Here is a 20,011-nt window from a genome sequence, read left to right as displayed (position 1 = left end):
TGAAGTTCAAACCGAACTAATTGTTGCAACAAATCAAAAAATGTCTTTTGTTGAAAATGAAAGATTGAATTTCTGATCTGCAGCTCATGCACATGTACTCCCCTCGCCTTCACCGAATGTGCCACACATCAGCACAACCAACCCGGTCGTGGTTCGTGAATGGCACCGCGTGTAATTGGATTTAATAGGATTAAATTAGGAAGCCATTCTGATCTGTAGCTGTTGATGTTTTAAAGCCGTTCCCTCAGGGCCTTCGAGCTCGGTCAGCTTCTTGAGCACTATTGGATAACGTCACTGAGCTAAAGAGATGGAGCTCAGTCGCTGATGTCGTCAGGCCTCCATAATTGGTAGTGTTAGAAAAATGAAACGACCTCTGTTTTTTTTTCTTTTTCTTCTCCTCTTTAATCATCCAGAAATATTAAATTATATGTTTTTTACTGCTGTGTGAAACTAAGGGAGATTAATCTGGAGTTCGTCTGACATGTAGACTGATAATGTCATCATGCATTATACATGATTTTATTATACATCACTTTCATAATGTCTCTCCAGACAATCAGAAGCTGGAATAGATCGTCTGTGACTGGGTGAATTGTGATAATCCTTCCTCTGTCCTGACTTCGATGTTCTCTGTCTCCTCAGATGAGAATAGAACGATACAGTCTTCCAACAGCGTCCTACCTCAGGTTTGGAAAACACACACACACAAATAAAAAAATCTTGCTTCAAAAGAAATCCATCTAACTTTGTTTTGAATTCTAAAGTTTTGATTGTCCCCAGCTGCACGTCTGACCATAATCACCATAGCAGGTTATATAATGAACCTAATTTTCTCTTCATAGTCCCAGATTGAGTTATATGTCTGCAGGAGGCTGAGATCATCTTGAAGCAGCCTGCTTGACTGTGTGTCTATATAAACCTGTTTACTCTATTTATTGCAGCCATCTTATTTTATAGCCTTTTTATACCCCGCATCCCGTTAGCAGCTTTCTATTATTATTGCTGCCACCCACCTACGACCCCCACCTGCTGCCCACAATATCTGCAAACGTCCTTTACTTGTGGCGTCTATTGGATTAACGGTGCCTCTCAGCTGCCCAATCATAATAAATGTGCAGCGCTGTGTCATCCGGGCTTTAATCTTCAGCCTCCTGAGCTCAGCCACTCGGCACCATCTCTGCAATACATGCAAGGAAAATAAAGGTTTCATTTTTTTGATTCAGAGCAGGTGGATAATTAGTTTGATTTATTAAATGGGAAGTAATTTGCATGCATATGTGAGTAAACGCAGTTCCTCTGTTCTTCTGTAGCGCAAACCCTCCGCTCCCAATGACCTCAGAACCCCGAGTAAGACGAAGGACAGTCTGCACCCGCCGGGACGGGGGGGCCACCGAGCTAGTGAAGGTGAGTAACATCACTGTCCGGAGACTTCAGCTACCTAATAAGGCCCAGCTGCTGCTGCTGGCAGCACTGCGAGGCGCTGAAGGAAAGATGAACTGGACACGTCAGACGAGAAAAATCACAAGCCAGGCGTGTCGGTGAAACGGGAGAAATGCATCCCAGTTTGATGCATTCGAGATGGGCCGGCTCGGATTAGCGCCGCCGCGGAATGCTTGATTGGCGTTCTCGAGGCAGCCGAGCGGATTTGCCTTGTTGGGGGCGGGCTGATTGACATTCTCTGGCAAGTGGGCAAAACTCGTCTCATTGCCAATATGAAACCGTATCCTTGATCAGATTGTGACGTTCCCGTCTCTGAAGCAAGGCCCAGCTTAAAGCTGGATGTGCCACGTCATCCAGTCAAGCATGCAGCGGAGACGGGGAGTATGGCCTCTGGGTTCTTCCTGACACACATACAGATATCTCCATTGAATAAATAGTTTTTTGGAGAATGTTATTGAAAGGAACAGCATGTTGAGCTGGTTGATATTTTCACTTTACAGCAGGAAAGTGTTGTTTTTAAAACAAATAGCTTTGTGGCGGTTGCTCTTTTGCTTTGGGCGAAAGAATGTTTCTGATTAAAAAGAGAAACATTGATATTAGCAGTGATCTGTTTTATTTACAAGCACCCCACAAGATGCTGCCGATGATGAAATATTAAAAGACAATTAAAAACACAGGAGTTTGCAGCAGGCTGACATTCAGCACGGGTATGCTTCGAGTTTCGAGGTGGATTTAAAAGTGTCTGAAGGCTCTGGACCCCCCCATGGTGATGCCGGCAGGCTGACAGGAGGCACATCTGAAAGTTAATATGAAATAATAAGGATAGCGGATGTAACTTGACAAATGTATCTGTCTCCGAAACTGTTTGGAATGAAAAAACAAAAGATGGAGACACTCAAAGCAGAAGATGAATGTGTTTGTTTGTACCGAACATGAGCCAATATTTCTTGAACATTCAAATGGAGCATGAATAGATTAGACTATTTCTTCGTGTGCGTGTCTTTGGTAATTGAGTGAATGTTTGAGATATAAAATAATATACAGCTGCTCTATTCACACTCATAATTTGACAATGCTTCAGATTTTAAGGAAGAGTTATTGGTCAAACAGTTTGACAAACTCATACTTCTGGATATGCAAACTAAAAAGTATCTTTTACATTTATATTCTCATTAAAATCCGTTATAAACCATCATTGAGCTCCAGACTGAGAACGTCCATTGTGTAACAAATAAACTCGTGACTGTGCGACAGCTCACTTGTCAGAAGTGGAAAGAAAATACCTAAAATCATCAGCTATTAAATTCTAACCAACACCGACGTCCTTCCAGGATAATTGATAGGGAAGTGATAATGCTTCAGCTGCTCATGTTGGAACATGATCAATATTTCTTCTTTGATGATCCACATCAAGATCCTGCTGCTCTCTGATCCTGCAGGCATTTAATGATCTCAGAGGACATAGTGGTACAAACTCCTGGCCACAACAGTGAGAAACTTTAGAAAATTACAAGCAAACACTGCACCATTTACACAAATATAACCTGGTCGAAGTTGTTGAATAACACTTTTTGGTTTTGTCTACTTCACATCATAAATGTGGCTGACAAAAGCTTTGTTTTAAGGCCAACACGCCTTTGAACACGCAGATGGGTATTTGGAATAGAAACGGCCCCAGATTGTGAAAATGACAACTGAAGAACATTTGCAGAAACATTTGCACGGCACTTGTGGTTGGGCGTTCAAATGTGCACACAGCTTAGTTTTTGTGGAGTCATTATGAGCTGATACATGACCCCCCCTGTGAACAGCCTGGCCATCAGCTGGTGGACTATAATGAGTTTAAACATTAAAATATTATTATTACCCAACAAGAGCAATATTCACATTAGTGAAATATGATTTGTCACAGGAACACATTCAGGAATCGACGAAGGGAGATGAGAGAAGTCTGACATACTTTAAGGGCGGCTCATTTCCTTTGTCCTCTGTGGTCACTCCGTTATATTCTCTTTTCCCCTTTTCTTAAAACCACAATTTAAATTCTTCGAGATTGTATCTTTTTGTTGTTGTTGCAATGTTAAAAGTGTGTTTCCCATAAACCCACGAAGTTGGCTGATCCTATATATATATATATATATATATATATGGTTTCACTCATGTGGATATATACACTTGTGACCTGAGGTGATTTATTTTTTTTTTTTTATGGTGTGGTCCTGCACCTCAGTGTGGACACGCTCTGCAGCAGGTGGAGGATTTATGCACAGTCAGCGATATCGTTGCTTTTTATTACCTGTCACAAACACATTGCAGCTCTCAGCAGGAATGTAGTGTTTCCCAGCGTATTCCTGCTGCTCTGTGGTATTTTATGTGTTTTCCAAAAGAGCTTCCTTGCAAGTAGAAACATCCCATAAATATCCGCTAGGTGGTATTAGGAAAAAAAAACACATGGGGCTTCTATTGTACACGGTTATGAGTGGCAATAGAGAAGCTTGAATGTTATTGTGTGCTTGATGCTCATTTAATTAACAGTCAGGGTGCAGTTTTATCCATTCTGTTCTTTGCAGTCATTTTACAGTTTGTGATGCTGCTGGGTATTTAGTTTCAGAGATGTGTATTTCCTTGTGTTGCTGTTATGAAGTACAACATTCCAGAGGAGCTGCAACAGCTGGATGTCGAGGCGATCGAGACAGAAAGTACTTGTTCAGTTGTGGCACAGTTGTACTACATGATCTTTCGAGATGCTCAGCTGAAAATGATGTAAGTGGTTGATAATGTTGCACTGAGGACAGAGACGGCGACTTTCTATCGACTGTTCAGTAGTAGTATTTGTTTTTACATAATTTTTATGCATTTTGTTTCTGCATTTCCATTTCTAGGTCATTTTGTCCTGTTTCTTTTAAACTAATGATTGTACATTGATTATATCAGCTGTGATTATTTTTTTCTCTCATTTCCTTCAACTGAAACTCTACTGAATCCGTCTCGACACATGAGTGTCGAGAAAATCCCAGACTCTGTTGTTGCTGCTGTAGTTTGAAGGCTAATGCTGCTTTTAATGTGGTTTTAGGAGAGTCCTCCGTCATGTTGCACAGTAGCAATGAGCTGGAGTGTGAAAACGGAGTGTAGAGTGTCACTACAGTTCCTCCTTTCACGTTTCCGTCAGAGACTTGCAGTGTCTCTTTCGGAAATGGAACGATGGAGAACTTCCTTGGGTCCGTGAACACGGATATTTGTCAAAGTGAAGTGAACAAAATGGCAAAGTCTTTTGAGCTCTGCAGTCAGCACTGGCCATGAGTCTGCAAACCAAACATGACATCAGTGGTGAGAAATGAACCTGTCGCTGCCAAATGAAATGCACATGTCACATCTGTAGTGACCTCACCCGTCTGCAAGCACTACGAACACATCAGGCTGTTTTTGTAGCATTTCCTGCGCATTTTCCACCATAGTGTCGAACAAATGGGGCTGTCGTGGTCTCCTCAAGGGTTAACGCTCCATGTTCAATTGTTGGAACGGCTCTGATGTGCTCATAGGGCGTTCACACTCCCTAGCTGCCAAGGAGAGGGTGGGTGTTTGGCTGCGATCTTGCCATGTGTGTGCAGTACACTCACTCACCCCTCATAACACACACAAACACCCTCTCATATACTTTATGTGTCCAAGTATTCAGCAACTTGTGAAAACAGAGGTCAGGGCGTTGTTTGGCACACACCCTGCGCTGCAAATGGTCCCTGAGATGATAATGAGGTAGTTTAGAGATCTCAGCGGAGATGGTACACTCTCCCAAAGTACTCTTTTGATGTTTTCCCCTCTTTAGGAGATGGCACAGCTGAGTGTGTTCAACACAAAAACTGTTGCTTGTTGTGAAGGACAAACAAAGTGCTGCGACAGGTCACTACTTTCCTGTGGTGTCACTGCCCCAGATTCCCTGTCACCATACACCCCTGACCCTGTCACCCTGACAGAGACAGAGACTGTCCACACACACACACACACACACACCGGACACACACGCACACACACACACACACGCTCCAGCACCATGTGTCACAGGACTAATTATCAGGAGTCTGCCTGCTGGAGGATAGGGTGATTCAAATTTCCATTCCTGAGCCACCATTACGATCCAGAATTAGAAGGCAGAAAACACAGAGGGTTGTTGGTCACGCAGCAGACAACAGCACGCATCACAGCAGTGCAAAGAAAGAGGACTACACAAGTGGGCACAGACTGGTGGGAGTTTTTTTTTCTTCTTTTTTTTCCCCCCTTCCCTTAAAGCCAGAGTGTAGATGACTACAGGCGCTGTCAAGCCGCGGCTGATTTGATTGCTGAAAAGAGGCTTAGGTGGCTGTAATTCCTTGGGGAGAGGGAGGAGGAAAATCTAATTGTTTTTAATTGCATTGCTGTTCAGTTTTATCAAGGAGCTGTTTTTCATTGGAGAAGGCACCCAGTGTAAGTTTCACTCCTTTTAGGAACATTTTTGTGATCACTTTTGTTTTGCATGTTCTGCGCTGTCAGTTGTATCGGTACTAAGTGATTGTGATTCTTGTACATGTTTGTATGAACGTTTGGTGTCGGCTTGAGGGGTATCTAAGCTCGGAGAAAAAGAACAACAGGGCCCCTGAGGTGAAACTATGCACAAATTTGACTCGGTTCAACTCCTGTTACAACATACATGCAGCCAGGCCCCGGCAGATAGACGTCAGACGGCTGCAAGCTGTGTTTGGTATTCAGTTATTTCTCCAGCCAACGTACGCCTTCTCTTTGCTCAGTCTCGTCCCTCTCGCTGTTTTTCTCGCCGTCACTCCTGGTAGGAAACAATTACAGATCTGTTTCAAGGCTTGTGTGGGTGGCTTCTTATTAGCCCTGCTCTAAAGAGCAGCCCCTCAGTTAGAAGTCCACTTTGCTGCCATTACAAGCTACTTTCCTTCTATCCCAGCTGATTTTTCTTCCTTTTTTTGTTTTTCTCGTTCCTTTTCCCTCCAGAGAACGCCCAGACCAGCCAGGATCAGGGAGCAGGTGTCCCGGAGCAGTTCACCGGCCTTCTGCACGGATCGTCTCCCGTCTTCGACTGCGGCGACGAGCCCTTCAGGCTTCCAGGTGTTGTGCCACCCAAACAGGGCCAGCCAGACTCCAAAAAACCCGCAAAGGTCAAAGAGGAAGTAGCAGCAGCGCCGCCACCTAACCGTCCCAGCATGGCCGCCATCCTGACAGACTGCGACCCCAAAGCAATTTATGCGACTGTGAACAAGGAGCCCAGAGACTCTGGGGCCGGGAGGATGCGCCCGCCCGGGGACCTGAAGCTGGCACGCAGCCTATCCAAGTCGGACTCCGATTTGCTCGTGTCGCCTCCTAGCGAGGAGGAAGGCGGACTGGGAAACCGAAGCGAGTCTGTTTCTAACTGTAGCGCTGGCAAGAAGAGGCTGGAGAAATCTCCTTCTTTCACCTCAGAATGGGACGAGGTAAGTGTTTGCACTCCTGATAAAGGACTTTCACTTCCCATCCTGTTGGGGCTTTAGTGTTTATTAAGTGTTACAGAAAACTACAGGGCAAGAATAACAGAAAAAACTCAACATGGTTAAATTCTGCATCTTTCATCTGTCAAATTAAATAAGATGCACATTTAAAAAAAAACAAAAAACATCCCTAATAATACAGTTATACATGTTTGTTTCTTAAATGAATAATAGATTTAGAACCATAGGAGGGACTAATATTATGGGAAACACGTGCCTAATGTGAACAGTTCATACACATAAATATCTTTCCTGTCATCTGCAGACATATTGCATAACCCAAATTGATGCCAGATGTTTAAGCCCAATGTCTCCATTTTCTCTTCTGTGCATTATCTTCTTAGAAGAAATTAGTTTGAGCGGCAGGCAGAAGACATTTCACCTCAACAACCAGTGCACGAGAGCTGCGAACAGCTCTTGTTTACTGTAAATATTCTGCTCTCGTCCTGTTGACTCAAAGCCCACCTGTCACTGTTTAGTGGGGAACACTCGGTTTGAACTTCTCTTGCAAGCAAAGGTTTCAACAAACACAAAGATTAATAGAAAAAAAGTATTTCAGATTAGGGAGTTTTTGCTGCTCGTGGTGCTGAATACACGGCGCACGTTCACATTTGCACACACTGGCGTCGATGGCTGCTCTGAAAAAGCTCCCTCACATTTCTGCTTTGGCCCAAACTGTTATTTTGAGTTCCTCAGGGGCATTTCATGTCTTTCACCACAGTTTGGTTCTCATAACTAAATATATCAACACCTTGATTCAGCGCTGTAATGCTTTGTCTGGGATGCAGATAACGAGCCAGCGAGAGCCGCAGTCAGGAGAGATTAGGAGGGACAAGAAGATAGGGATAAAACGACTGAGAGGCTGAAAGAATGAGACGAGATTTGGAACTTGAGATTCAGAGAGGACTCGGGAGGCTGCCATCTCTCTCCTCAGCTCATCCCTCCTCCTCCTCCTCCTCCTCCTCCTCTTTAAAGCCTCCACACTCAAACCTGAGTCTCGGTGGAGGCGTGCACAATCTGTCACACAAACGGCACCGGAAGCACACGACTGAACAAACATGTTGGAGGAAAAAAACTAGTATTCTGAAGTACGTAGGCCGTTTCTGGCACTCAATGAACCATTTATTACACAGGACTCATTGGTGTGATTTGTGAATTTAGTGTTTTCACCATTAAAAGCTTTTTTTTTTTTTTTTTTTATAACAGTCAGTGTAAACAAACACCCATGATTGCCTGTTATCTTAAAGAAAAAAATCTTTCGGGAGGTGTTGAACTCGCCAAAATGACATAAAATTTCATAACTTAGTTGCATAATTCTCAATGGATGTTTTTAAAATCTTTCACAGTCTTATTTTTACATCCTGTACACTACAACTTGCTAGTGTCCTGCAAACACACATTAATATTTGCAATTATTAATAATCCAGCGAGGACTCTGCCTCACCGAGCTTTGAGTTTCACAGTCAAACGAGCCTGAGCAGCTGACCAGACTTTCTCTTTCACCGGTTCCCTCCAACAATCATTTTATTGTTGGCAGAATTAAGAAATGTCTGCTAAGCTTCTCAGCCATTCTCTTTAGCTAAGCTTCCCACAAGTGTCTCGGTAATTTTCCCCTTCATTGTTTCTGTTCTGCTCCGTCTCTCTTACCGAGAACATGCATTACATTACAGTACAGCTGCAGCCTCATCCACATGAGACGGTTCACGTGTTTTTTTATTCATTTATTTATTTTATAACGCTCCCCCATCTCGAGCAAATCGTAGGCTCGGATAGCAGTAAAAATACTTCCCGTTTCCACAGTGTGGAGATTGTATTGCTGCCTAGTGTTGCTTTACATGATCCCATCCGAGCAACCACAGAGAGCTGAGATAATAGCAGCCCTGAGGTCGATATCTTGGCTTCTGTGGGCCGGGGCTTTTACGCAGGTGGTCAGAGTCTGATATGCTGCTGACTTTGTAACACTGATTGAATAATTAGATTTTGGTGAGCTGAGAGTCTCAAGCTTTTTTTTAAGGCTCTTTCTTTCCGTCTTTTTCATTGCGTTTTGACTGCACACAAGTAAATATGAATTATTCATCATCGTTGCAGCCTTTTTGCTTTGCCCTATCGTGGTTATAGCCTCCTCAGAAGACACAATATTGTGTCTGCTCCTCTAATTAGCTCATTTACTCATCACTACTGTGAAAGTGGGACATCATTATTTGTCACGTGCGTCCATAAACTGCCAGATGTTGAGTTGATGCCGCAGCGGCTCCGTGGCTCTCTGACAGACGCTGATAACACTCGCCATCTCACAGCGAGGAGGCTGCAGCCCAGGAAGAACGAGGCTCCGGCAGGCATTTATGCATGGCAGCAAAATGACCTGATGTTTGCTCTGTCTGTATATACTCCTGTCAACACTTCCATCTTTAGTGTCTTTCAGACGGAGAGAGGCAGTAGAAGTTCAAACGTCTGTGCAGCCCCAAAAGGGAATCGCAGCACTTTAAGAGCCTTGCTTACTCAATATTGTGTACAGACCGTGTAACCTTGTCTTTCATTTAAATGAGTGCTTACATTTTATTCTCGCTATATTTCACTGTTTGCAAGCATTACTGTAGTTTATTTTTTTTTCCCAACATCACCCAAGGAGACACTTGGAAAATTGAAGATTTGACTAAATTACAAACTAAAACCAACCTTCGGTGCTTTTCCGTTTACAGGGAACAAATACTGTGGTTCGAAACCCACCTACAATAAACTGTATAACCGTTCCTTCTTCGGGCTTTAGCCGTCATCCTGACAATAGACGTGACATGTTTGAATAAGTACTGTACTGCTTTGACATGAAAGGTTCCAACAAAATATTCAGTACAGGCAAATATCCTGAGCTACTGAATCATATGTCTTCAATGTTGTGGTTAGATATTCATTCAGCAAATCCTATCCAGATGGCTGTATATTGTCATGAACTGATAAAGAAATCGCATACATATCAGAGGTAAAATGGAATATATCTCAATATATTGGTGATGTTGTAAACAAGCCAATATGTTGCAATATTCAAATGAGGAAACACATTTATAACACATTAATGGATATTTTTTTTGAAAATGGAAGAGTGAGGTTTGAATTCAACTTCAAACGGTACCATTCTCTGTGTGCCTCAAAGGGATGCAGCTACCATATAATATAAATATCATGAAGAATGTGATTCAAAAATATAAGAAACGTCAAACCGATGTGGTAGAAGAGAGTACAGCATGTTTAAAAATGTTTTTAAAAACGGTAAATAAAACTACATCAGTAAATCTCACATACACAAATTAATTACAAGACAGATTAAAAAAAAGACCCTGAAACACACATGAAGCCAGTGTAATGTGAACTTTCCTTCTGGTCAATAGATGCATACAGGTGATTTCTGGAGTAATGTGAGATCGGGGATAGTATTTTTGAGGGGAAGAAAGCAGAGCTTTGCAGTAATCGGGACTGGAAACAAATGCATGCATCAGCTTCTCTGTGAATATCCCAAATCTTTAGTGCATCTTAGGCCCGTATTTAAAAGCGTACACATGCAAAAGAATTGACTTTTACTGAAAAATCATTAGATGACGTCCTCACTCGGCAGGATTTGTGTGCTTGAGCTGTTTAATCCCTCCTTTCAAAGTCTCTGGCTTCTGTTAGGTCATCGTACGGTGTAATTATCCAGTTTAATGAACACCTTTTCCCCTCCTCAGACTGTACCTGACAGATGTGCCCACTGAGTATTTGACTGGATTAAGACGGCCATGCCAATGCTTGTTTACAAAAAAATTCCCAGATATCCTCAGCAGCTTTAAATCTACCTGGAGCGTCTCTGCTCTGGTGTCTTCTCCCCGGGTGCTTCAGCACAGACGGAGTAAACAAAGCGAACATGAAAAGCGACCTGGTGGGTAATGCTACATGCTCGTAGAGGAGGAGCTTCAACAGAACGTATCGCTGTCCTCGTGCACCAGCAAGACCCCCCATGATGCTGCAGAGCAGGTCGCACCATCGGCTTCCAACCCAAAGAAATCTTATCAATGAAGTGGAGCCGCACTTCAGGCAATGGCCTCATTTCCTGTATGCACCACATAAGCGTATGTTACTGAGGGAACTGGGCAGTTTTAAGTTCATCCGAGTGCCTAAAGGCTTCTTTGAAGTCTTTAAGTAGGCTGCTGGCAGATTGCACTGCAGTTGATTCTTAATTATTCATTCATCCCACGGGAATGCATTTTATTTACTTTCCAGCCAGTGCTACACAATGAAATTGTTTTGGAGTTAGAATAACAACACTATTGACCTTGAAAATATCTGATTTTTTTCTTCTCTCTCTCTCTCTCTGGGTATCAGTGTTACTGCAGAATAAAATACATTTGTGCCCCAAAAGAAGGCTGTTATCCATGAGTCCTGCCTCCGATGCCTCACATATATGTGCAGGTTTCTCATAACGTTCCCTGCCGCTACATATACAGGCCACTGTTTTTGGGTGGGAAGCAGACTGTCAATCAGACCAGCAAGATCTTATATTCGTGCTTGTCAGTGAGAATGAATTTAAAATGTACCAGCCTTGAGCAGAAATGTACAAAATCCAGGCTTTGTGCCTCTAAAGGAGTGCTTTGAAAAACCTGCTTGCTGTGGTTAAATCTCCCTTCTCCGGTGTGACAGTTGCCCTGTTGTGGTACCATTGGACAACATGTAAATGAGAGTGGATATTTTTCATTCAGTAGATACTGCTGTTTATCACAGGCCTTAGTGTGCATTCAAGATTCCTGAAACAGATATTTCTTTTGAAAGTTTTTTTTTTTTTTTTTTTTTTGTTCCCGTCCAACTTCAGAGCCTCTCTTAATGTGAATGAACTTGGGAGGCTATTTCCTCTCACATGAGTAGCGATTCAGATGTCTGGGAGTTGTGTGCTCAAAGCAAAAGCCACGAGCCACGAATCTTTTCTTCTCTATTTCCTTATTCGGGGAATATGCCTCCATTTGCTTGAAATGGAAATATTCAAACCCCCGACGTAAAGTGCATATGAAATTAGGTGTGTGTGTGTGTGTGTGTGTGTGTGTGTGTGTGTGTGTGTGTGTGTGTGTGTGTGTGTGTGTGTGTGTGTGTGTGTGTGTGTGTGTGTGTGTGTGTGTGTGTGTGTGTGTGTGTGTGTGTGTGTGTGTGTGTGTGTGTGTGTGTGTGTGTGTGTGTGTGTGTGTGTGTGTGTGTGTGTGTGTGTGTGTGTGTGTTGGGGGGGGAGGAAAGTGGTTAAAGTTTGATTGGGCGTAGCATAGCACTTGCACTCTCTTTAATGATGTTGGGAGTGTCCTCTGGAAATTGAAATCTCTCTGCTCGGTTTGTTCTTTCGGCCTTCTCTGTCCATCTGCACAGTTCGGCTTCACCGTCACTCCTCCCGTTGCAGCCACCCTGCCGGTCACAACTGGCTACTCTGTGACAGAATGTGGCTGACGGGTCTCAGAACATCACCCGACGCAGCCTCCGATCCATGCACGAACTCCCTTTCTCAAGACATCTTTTTCTTATTTTAATCCGGTTTGCTAAATATTCCAGTTCTCACCCCCTTCTCTTTTTCCCCCCTTTTCTGTATCTGGCTTTCTCTTTCTCCCCTCTCCTTTTGAGCTCTATACACCCTTGGATGCTCCGCTTCTGGTTTCAAGACAAGCAGATTTGACTTGCATGAGGTCTTGGCCTATGCCTCTCTCCATTTAAGGAGCTCTCGGGTGTGTGTGTGTGTGTGCGTGTGCGTGTGTGTGTTTGTTGCCTGCGTGTGTGTGCTGGTGTGTAAAGCGCATGCTAATGCAGCGCTGGTCTTGGTCCATACAATCGCACTGAAGATGACAATCCAGGGGGCACATTGTGTGGGCCAGCGCTCTGAGCTCCACAGATGGGAGGAGAGAAAAGGAGGCAGAGTGCTGTAGACGGAGACAGAAGGAGAGGCCCGCTGTCTACTTCCCCTCTTCTCCCCTCTTAACTTCATTTTCGATTTGAGCTCCACAGATCCAATAGCCACTATGAAACCAGCTTTTGTGAGTATTGATTCACTTACAGGCAGCAGCTCTGCCTGATGCTCATTATTCTTGTCTACCTGCTATGAATGAATTGAATGAAAGAATAATTAATGCTTTCAAGCCATTTTATGGATAATATACTTCTTGTAAAATGTAAAGCCTCTTTGGCTGTTTTGCATAGATAAAGTGGTTTTATTTGCAAAGCAGTAGAACAGGAAAAACTTGTGCTTCTTGTTTTGCCCATTTTTTTTAGGTGTACTTTTTAAAAACGTTGATCCCTTTCGTTTTTTGGGAAACGGTTCATTACCCGTTCATAAGCTAATTGTAGGTTTGTTGTAGTGTTTGGCATTTGTTAAGCGTGGCCTTTCTGTTTACTTGGGAGAACTGTTGTGTATTTAACCTGCTGAGATCAAACCAAAAACTGTGGGTGTGTGTCAAAGACCCGGTGCAGCCGGCAGGGGAAATCTATTCTCTAATCCCCACCAGGAGGAGAACACAGGAGCACCACGGGGGGGGGGGGGGGGGGGGGGGGGGGGGGGGGGGGCGCTGAGACATGTAGCTACCACTTAAAGTCTTACTGCAGTCCTCTGGAAGGAAGAAAAATGTTTCTTTGTTGTGCTTTTTTTTTTCCAGCTTTTTGAAAAACACGTAGAGATATTAGACCTTCGGGAATGTGTTAAGCCTTTATAGGACACATCCTAAAATCCTTCCAAGTAATCAGACATGATGAAATCTGTTTGAAAATCTATTTACAGAGTTTAAAGCTCAAAGTGTCTCAAAGTTTGATATAAAATCTTATTATATTCTATGAATCTGCCTTGTGTTTATTACCCAACAATATGCTGTTATTTTAAGGCTCAAAGCAACAATCTCTTGCTTTGACTGTAAAGTTGGAAAAGTTTCCTCAAAGCAAAGAGTCAAAACCAGACTATCTGTTACTACTATACTATTTATATATTTGTGTTTATTATGTGAGCTCTGAAGTGGTCTGCATCATCAAAATCGTCCCTGATTCTCCGGTAGCACCTGTCTTTTAATATTTAAGACGACCATTTTCAGCACGTTAACCTGTTAATGTGCAGGTTAGCGGATAAATTCATTTGCTTATTTTTTTCTTGTAGTTTTGAGGAAGCTGCTGCTGTGTTTCTAAATAATGTCAGCATATGACATTGGGCTATTTCAGGCGGATGTCGACGGTAATGCTGACGGAGCTTTGTCCCACTGTGGCATTGAGATGTTGGCACCTGCTACAAACGCTGGTGTGTTTTGTGTTCCCCTTGATGCCATTCATAAGTCCACAGTTTTCATCCAAGCCTTGTGTTGGTGCCAGCTCGCCCATTTGGGGCCAGAGGTCTGGGCGCACTCCCCCTGCAGCAGCCTTTTGTTTCAGCCTGGACATGCTGTGCCAGGCATCCTTTAGCTCACCCAGCACCACTTGGTCTTATCTTCAGTTGGGTATTGTTTGGGGCGGTTAAAAACAAAAAGACAGTTTGTTGTTGTTTTTCCAATCCCGGTCTTGCTGTTCTGCCCAGTCGTCCAGGAGTAGCAGACCCGCTGTGAGAAGCATTTCAAAGTGGTTTCATGTGCCTTTAATCTCACGCTGACCATCTCTCCTCACCGCTAGCTCTTCAGCTGTCGACCTCCACCTCGCCGGTGACTTCTGACCCCGCTCATTGTGTCTCCCTGCCGCTCTTAACAATGGACGCCTCTCCATTTCAGCACTCGTATTGATTCGATTCTGTGGCACAAAAACACATCCCATGCTCGCTTTTCTATTAATTCTCACGGCGCTGAGTGTCTTAGTCTCTGTCCATGAAATTCAGAGGCTTTTTTGTCTTGTTTTGGAGGTGAATTACCTTGAAGAAATCAGCGGTGCCTATCCCCTGATAAGGATATATTTACCCAGCCCCTGCACTATATCACACCTGTATTTCACGGTAGCTGCTTCTCAATCTCATTGGAGCGGCTAGTATTCCCTCTTCCATTATACAGGGCAAGTCGATGGAGTGCAGCTGTGTGGGTTTTGTTCTCCATATGCAGACTTGCATTTTATTCAAACAAAAAAGATTGCGGCTTACTTACAGTCTGACTCTGTTGGAAATGTAACCGGTTATTTTCAGCTCTTCCCTCCTGTCTGCAGCACGTTGGGGCGCACGGAGAGGCGTCCTGAGGTCGTTCCATATGCTACAATCCAGGGGCAAAGTATTACAACCTCGGCAACGTCGTTTGAAAGCACACTGACACGTCTTATCTCCTGAGAGCAACAGAAATAAACTTGACAGCTCGATTGCATGTCGGAGCAAGATCTCTGCCCCTTATTGCCCCCCCTTCTGCTCGTTGCTGGACGAGTGATGCCACTGTCAGAAGCGTTATCCCCCCCTGTGCAGATCGCTGGTCACTTTATGAGACAATAGCTCTGCCTTGTCCTAATTAACTGGACCACATTGCGTTTGAGTGGGTGTGATTTTACAGGTAAAACTCATGAAGCGCTCATGTGCAGCTTTTTAATCGACTTCTTTCTGCAGAATACTAAAAATATGTCATATGCGTTGGCTTACATTTTGACTTTGAGTGTCAGGACACAGGTTTGAATCCCGGTTTAGGCTGAAAGGGCTTTTGGCCTGAAAAAATAAACAAAAGTATACAGTGCAGAGTGGCAAAGACTGGCTGTGTGGCCCCCTCGTCAAAATGGAGCAGCCAAACAGACATTCATCTTCATTACGAGAACTGGACGACTGTAAAACATCATCTGCCCGGATCCAGTAACTTGATAGGACTTCATATGGCTTTTTTTTTTTCATATTTCTTTTGATGGTTACTCTTCAAACACACATTTTTAACCCATTGGAAATTCAGTGAATTGGATGTCAGAGTGAATTAGGTATTAGAAGAGTTCCTGTGAAAACAAAACTAGGAGGAGATACTTTGATTTGCTTTTTCAAATGCTGACAGAGAAAAAGACACTACTGAAATAAAATAAGAATATGTCCAATTGAATCCAGTTTTACTGTCTTGAATGAATGACTCAAGTCTTGATGCATGCAGAGACTGTTTTGTACAAACAGTGGCCATCTAATACTGCTGAGTCATGCTTTTTTTTTTTTTTTTTTTTTTTGCTTTTGCTTAGGGTAGGACTGAGAGGTTGCCTGTTCTTCATTAACACTCCTCTTAGATGAATAATATGGCAAATGTGCCACTCTGGGCAGAGGCAAAGATTACTTGTGGGACTAATTTAACATCTGGTCAATACGCAGGAGTTTCATCAACAGTGTGGAGAAGTTACATCAGGTGCAGGGATTGTAAAAATAATGTGATCAGCAAAATTCCCTTTGTCTCGTGCTTCATCCTTGTTTCCTTCTGCCAGCAGAAATTAGGTAGTTTTCCTGTGTGGTTAACATAGAGTTGCTGTGACAGCTCGTTAACAGGAATTTCTTTTTTCAGTACTCAATAAACTAATAGACACATATTTATTGGCTTTGGGAAGCATTGGTTGACATTTTGCACAACTTTCTGGCATTTTGATAATCCAAAAAGAAATCAATTAATAAAAAAATACTTATTAATACTATTGAGGATAATGTTACTACTCAAAAGTGGAACATGAACATAACATGTTGCACATAACATGAGAAGCCTATAAAGAGTGCAATTTTTCTGTTAAATTTTCTCCCCATAATCTTCAACTCCAGAATTGTATCCATAGAAACAAATCTTCAGTTTCCCACTTCTTACTTATACTCTAATGTTTAATTCACCTGCGTAGTGAGTCTTTGGAAGGATAACTACTGAAATACCTGGCAGAGGGTAGCTATCACATGAAAGGAAGACAAAACACAAAATTCTGAATTCTCTCCCAGCAGAAACCAACGACTTCTCCCGCCACAAAACAGCGACGATCTAATTCCTTTGACAGCGTAAGACGGCCATCTTCATATGAATACCTCCTGGTCCTTTTGGGGTTTGACTCTGTCCTCTTCCGGGGAGTTCTTTGTAGAAATGGATGGGATCCTTTCAGGCTTTACAAACCATTTGGAAATGACATAATCTCAATGGTTATTCATTTCTTTTTTCCAAGCAAGTCGAGCAGCCTCACTCATGTTTCGGTGTCCAGTTTGAGAGCGGCACACCGAAGCAGAGCCGTCCTTTCTCAAGGTTAAATTTCTCTCTCTCCCTCAGTCAAACATTTTCCTTCCAATTACAAACAATTTTACAACTAAACATCCACATGCTGATCGATGATGAACAAATGTTATATTTGGGCTCCTGATGGCACTTTATTGCCTTATATAATTATAGTAATCGGAACATAAAACCTGTCTGGGGGCCTTTTGAGCAGAAGCCAGAACAGTCACTTCGATGTAAAATATGTCCAACAAAGCACAATAAAGATTCCTCTTCACTCCACTTTGTTCATGTGGCCTCATCCTCAGGACAAGCTGGACTGACAAGAGCATTTCTAATCTCTCCCTTCTTTATTTAATTCACTCACACTGTCCGTGCATATTCAGCCCCGGGCTGTCTGAAAGGGAGAGTCATGTTTCTGTTATGTGACAGGTGTAATATTGCAGCGCCGCGGCTCACTGCTGCTTCAACTCCCTCATAAATGTTTCTTGAAAGAGATGCAAGTAGTTCTGTTTGTACGAGTCTTTATGTGTGCATGCGTGGATGTCTGTGGATGTGCTTGAAAAAGACATGCATGTCCATGTCCACATGCATTTTGTAGTGATGCATGAAAGTATCGCAAGAAAACGTCAGTACCTGGGGTCTTTTCAGCTCTTTCTTTTCAGTCTCTCTGCGCATTTAACTTCTTTTTTTTATGCAACTAAAGAAATGTTTTTATCAAAAGAACCTGGGTTGCCTTAAAACGATTGTGACTGTTATTGGAGCAAACCGTGTTTTTTTTTTTTCTCTTGGACTTGATGTGTTAAAATGGCTTGATTGCCATAACTTGAGTTACTTTACCAGCAGTTAACAAAAGGTGTCCTGAATAAATGGTGAGGGTCGCATCGTGATCTGGTGTAAAACAAAAAACAAACATGCTGATCACGAACACGATGCAGGTGATCCTCTGTGGCGACCCCTGGAGGGGCGCGGCTGTGAGACAAAGTGTCCGGCTGTAAGACTGGATAAAGCTGGATTCTTTCGACTGCAGGCAGCACCTCAAGCCAAGCACCAGTCACTCCTCATCTACGACACAAAAACAAAAACAAGGCTCAAAAATCATATTGAGGCCATAAATCAGACTCACAAGTAATTAACCATTAAGATACCCTTCAACATATTTCTATCCTCATAAAGCCACGGTGCTTGTCTCTCCTCTTATTGAAATATGCTGTCATTAACCTCTGCAGGATGACTGTGACGTCTGTTTCAAGCATGGGGGGGCATTTGTCAGTGTGTTTGCTGGTGGAGGGTGGAGGGTGAACTGCGGCGACTCCTCCAGTCTCTTATCTCTGTCCTCTGTTCCCGTCCTCAGATCGAGAAGATCATGACACTGATTGGAGCAGGCATCGACTTTTCCAGAGATCAGCAATATGCTACACCAGGTAACGTCTCATTGTTTTGTTTTGTTTTGTTTTTTACTATTTACTTCAGGAATCTGTTATGTTCGGGTTTACAGATTCAAATGAAAGAACAATTCTCAAGAAAAGCTGAAAGTTTGATGGCAAATTTAGTCACTGCTGCTGCAACATTAGTCTCCGCGTAAATCACACAGTCGGGTCTTTAGGTTTTAAGCCGTTAACTCGTTTGCCTATTTGACTTCAGTCAGAGATTTTAAGACTGCAATACTTTACCTGCAATCCCCTGAAAGCCTCAACCAGTCTCTGTTAATTTAAGCGTGTGACTCATGCAGGACCTGGAACTCTGTCTATCTACTATCGCAGAAAGGAGAAGACCCACTGGTAGAGGCGGGTTGCCGTAATAGGGAAGACGTAGACGATGGGGAGGGGAATGTTTTTGGAAATCTTAAAAAAAAACAAAAAACACTTAGTATAGTAGAGGCTATTTAAAATAACAAAATAAGCTTCGAGGATAACCAGTACAACAGTTTCAGACTGTATATAAAAACTAACTCGATGTTTCGAGTCAAATGCAGCTAACTGAGCCCAAGCTGGGAGTCGTATTGCCCATGGATCCCAAAAGATGTTAACAATAATATGTTGTGAAGTGGAAACCATTACCAAGTCCAACCAAAAACGACTACTTGGTTGTGGGGGAGCAGTGGGATGATGCGTTGTGGTTCAAGCTCATGCTCCCACACTTTATTTTAGATACTTCTTGTCTTGTTTCACCAGGGTCTTCAAAAATTTATACTTTTGAACTTTATTGATAATATAGTAAAAACTATAAGATCATTATTGACAAATTTGCTTATGTCAAATATACCAAACCTATTGAGAGATGTTCTCCAACCCAAGGCCATAGAGATGCTCGATAGATGCAGATACGACAACGACAGACAGAAAGCCTTTGCAGGGATCTAGTCTACACAAGAGGCATTATCATTATTTTATGGATGTCCTTAAATGTTCTAGGAGCTGTGGTTATGAGAAACATGCATGCCAAATCCTGCCAGTGAACACAAGATAGGAATATAAGGGTTGACATTTTGCTTTACGCTTTGAAAGAGTATGTTTAGTGCTTCAAAGCAAGTTAAATATTGCCTGGAATTCATGGTCAGTATAGGAATCATATGATGGTGAATAGAGAATTGGCTGCAGAAGGATAATCCAGGGAGACACTTGGGCTGTTTTATTGGACCGATAAAGAAAGATATCCAAGATGATGCTTTTAAGTAGCTTTTGTCAGTCTGTGTTGTAAAGCTTAGACAGGAAGTCCTCTCTGTTTATCGCCTGAGTCTTTAGATGCTGTCTCGATGCAAACCAAGCACTTCTCTCTACACCCGACATCAGAAGGTGCCGGCATCTTCACTTATTCATTTAAAAGACCCGAGTGCCTGGGAGACTCTTCATTACGTGAGGTGTCGGCAGTGATGTTAAGAATTCTGCACCTGCTTTCCTGTTTTTCTTTTGGCTC

The 20,011-nt window shown here is 42.8% G+C and overlaps 1 protein-coding gene across 5 annotated transcripts in view; it reads left to right on the top strand.

Annotated features, from left to right (window-relative positions):
- The window catches only part of LOC308113737 (ankyrin repeat and SAM domain-containing protein 1A), a gene marked incomplete at its 3' end in the record, with an annotated part of 73,518 nt that overhangs the window by 31,105 nt on the left and 22,402 nt on the right, over window positions 1-20,011 (top strand). For 3 of the 5 annotated variants that reach the window (XM_080470188.1, XM_080470184.1, XM_080470185.1), the window contains 4 exons: window positions 643-686; window positions 1,311-1,404; window positions 6,433-6,908; window positions 18,450-18,519. In XM_080470188.1, coding sequence (XP_080326314.1) covers window positions 643-686; window positions 1,311-1,404; window positions 6,433-6,908; window positions 18,450-18,519 — 684 coding nt within the window. Of the gene's footprint in view, window positions 1-642; window positions 687-1,310; window positions 1,405-5,593; window positions 5,680-6,432; window positions 6,909-16,837; window positions 16,888-18,449; window positions 18,520-20,011 lie in introns of those variants that run through there. The other 2 variants (XM_080470186.1, XM_080470187.1) reach the window with 2 other exon arrangements.

This window comes from Lipophrys pholis (genome assembly GCF_963383615.2).
Source record: "Lipophrys pholis genome assembly, chromosome: 8".
NCBI classification, from domain to species: Eukaryota; Metazoa; Chordata; class Actinopteri; order Blenniiformes; family Blenniidae; genus Lipophrys; species Lipophrys pholis.
The sequence above is the reverse complement of the archived record's forward strand: the minus strand, read 5'-3'. Positions and strand labels throughout refer to the sequence as shown.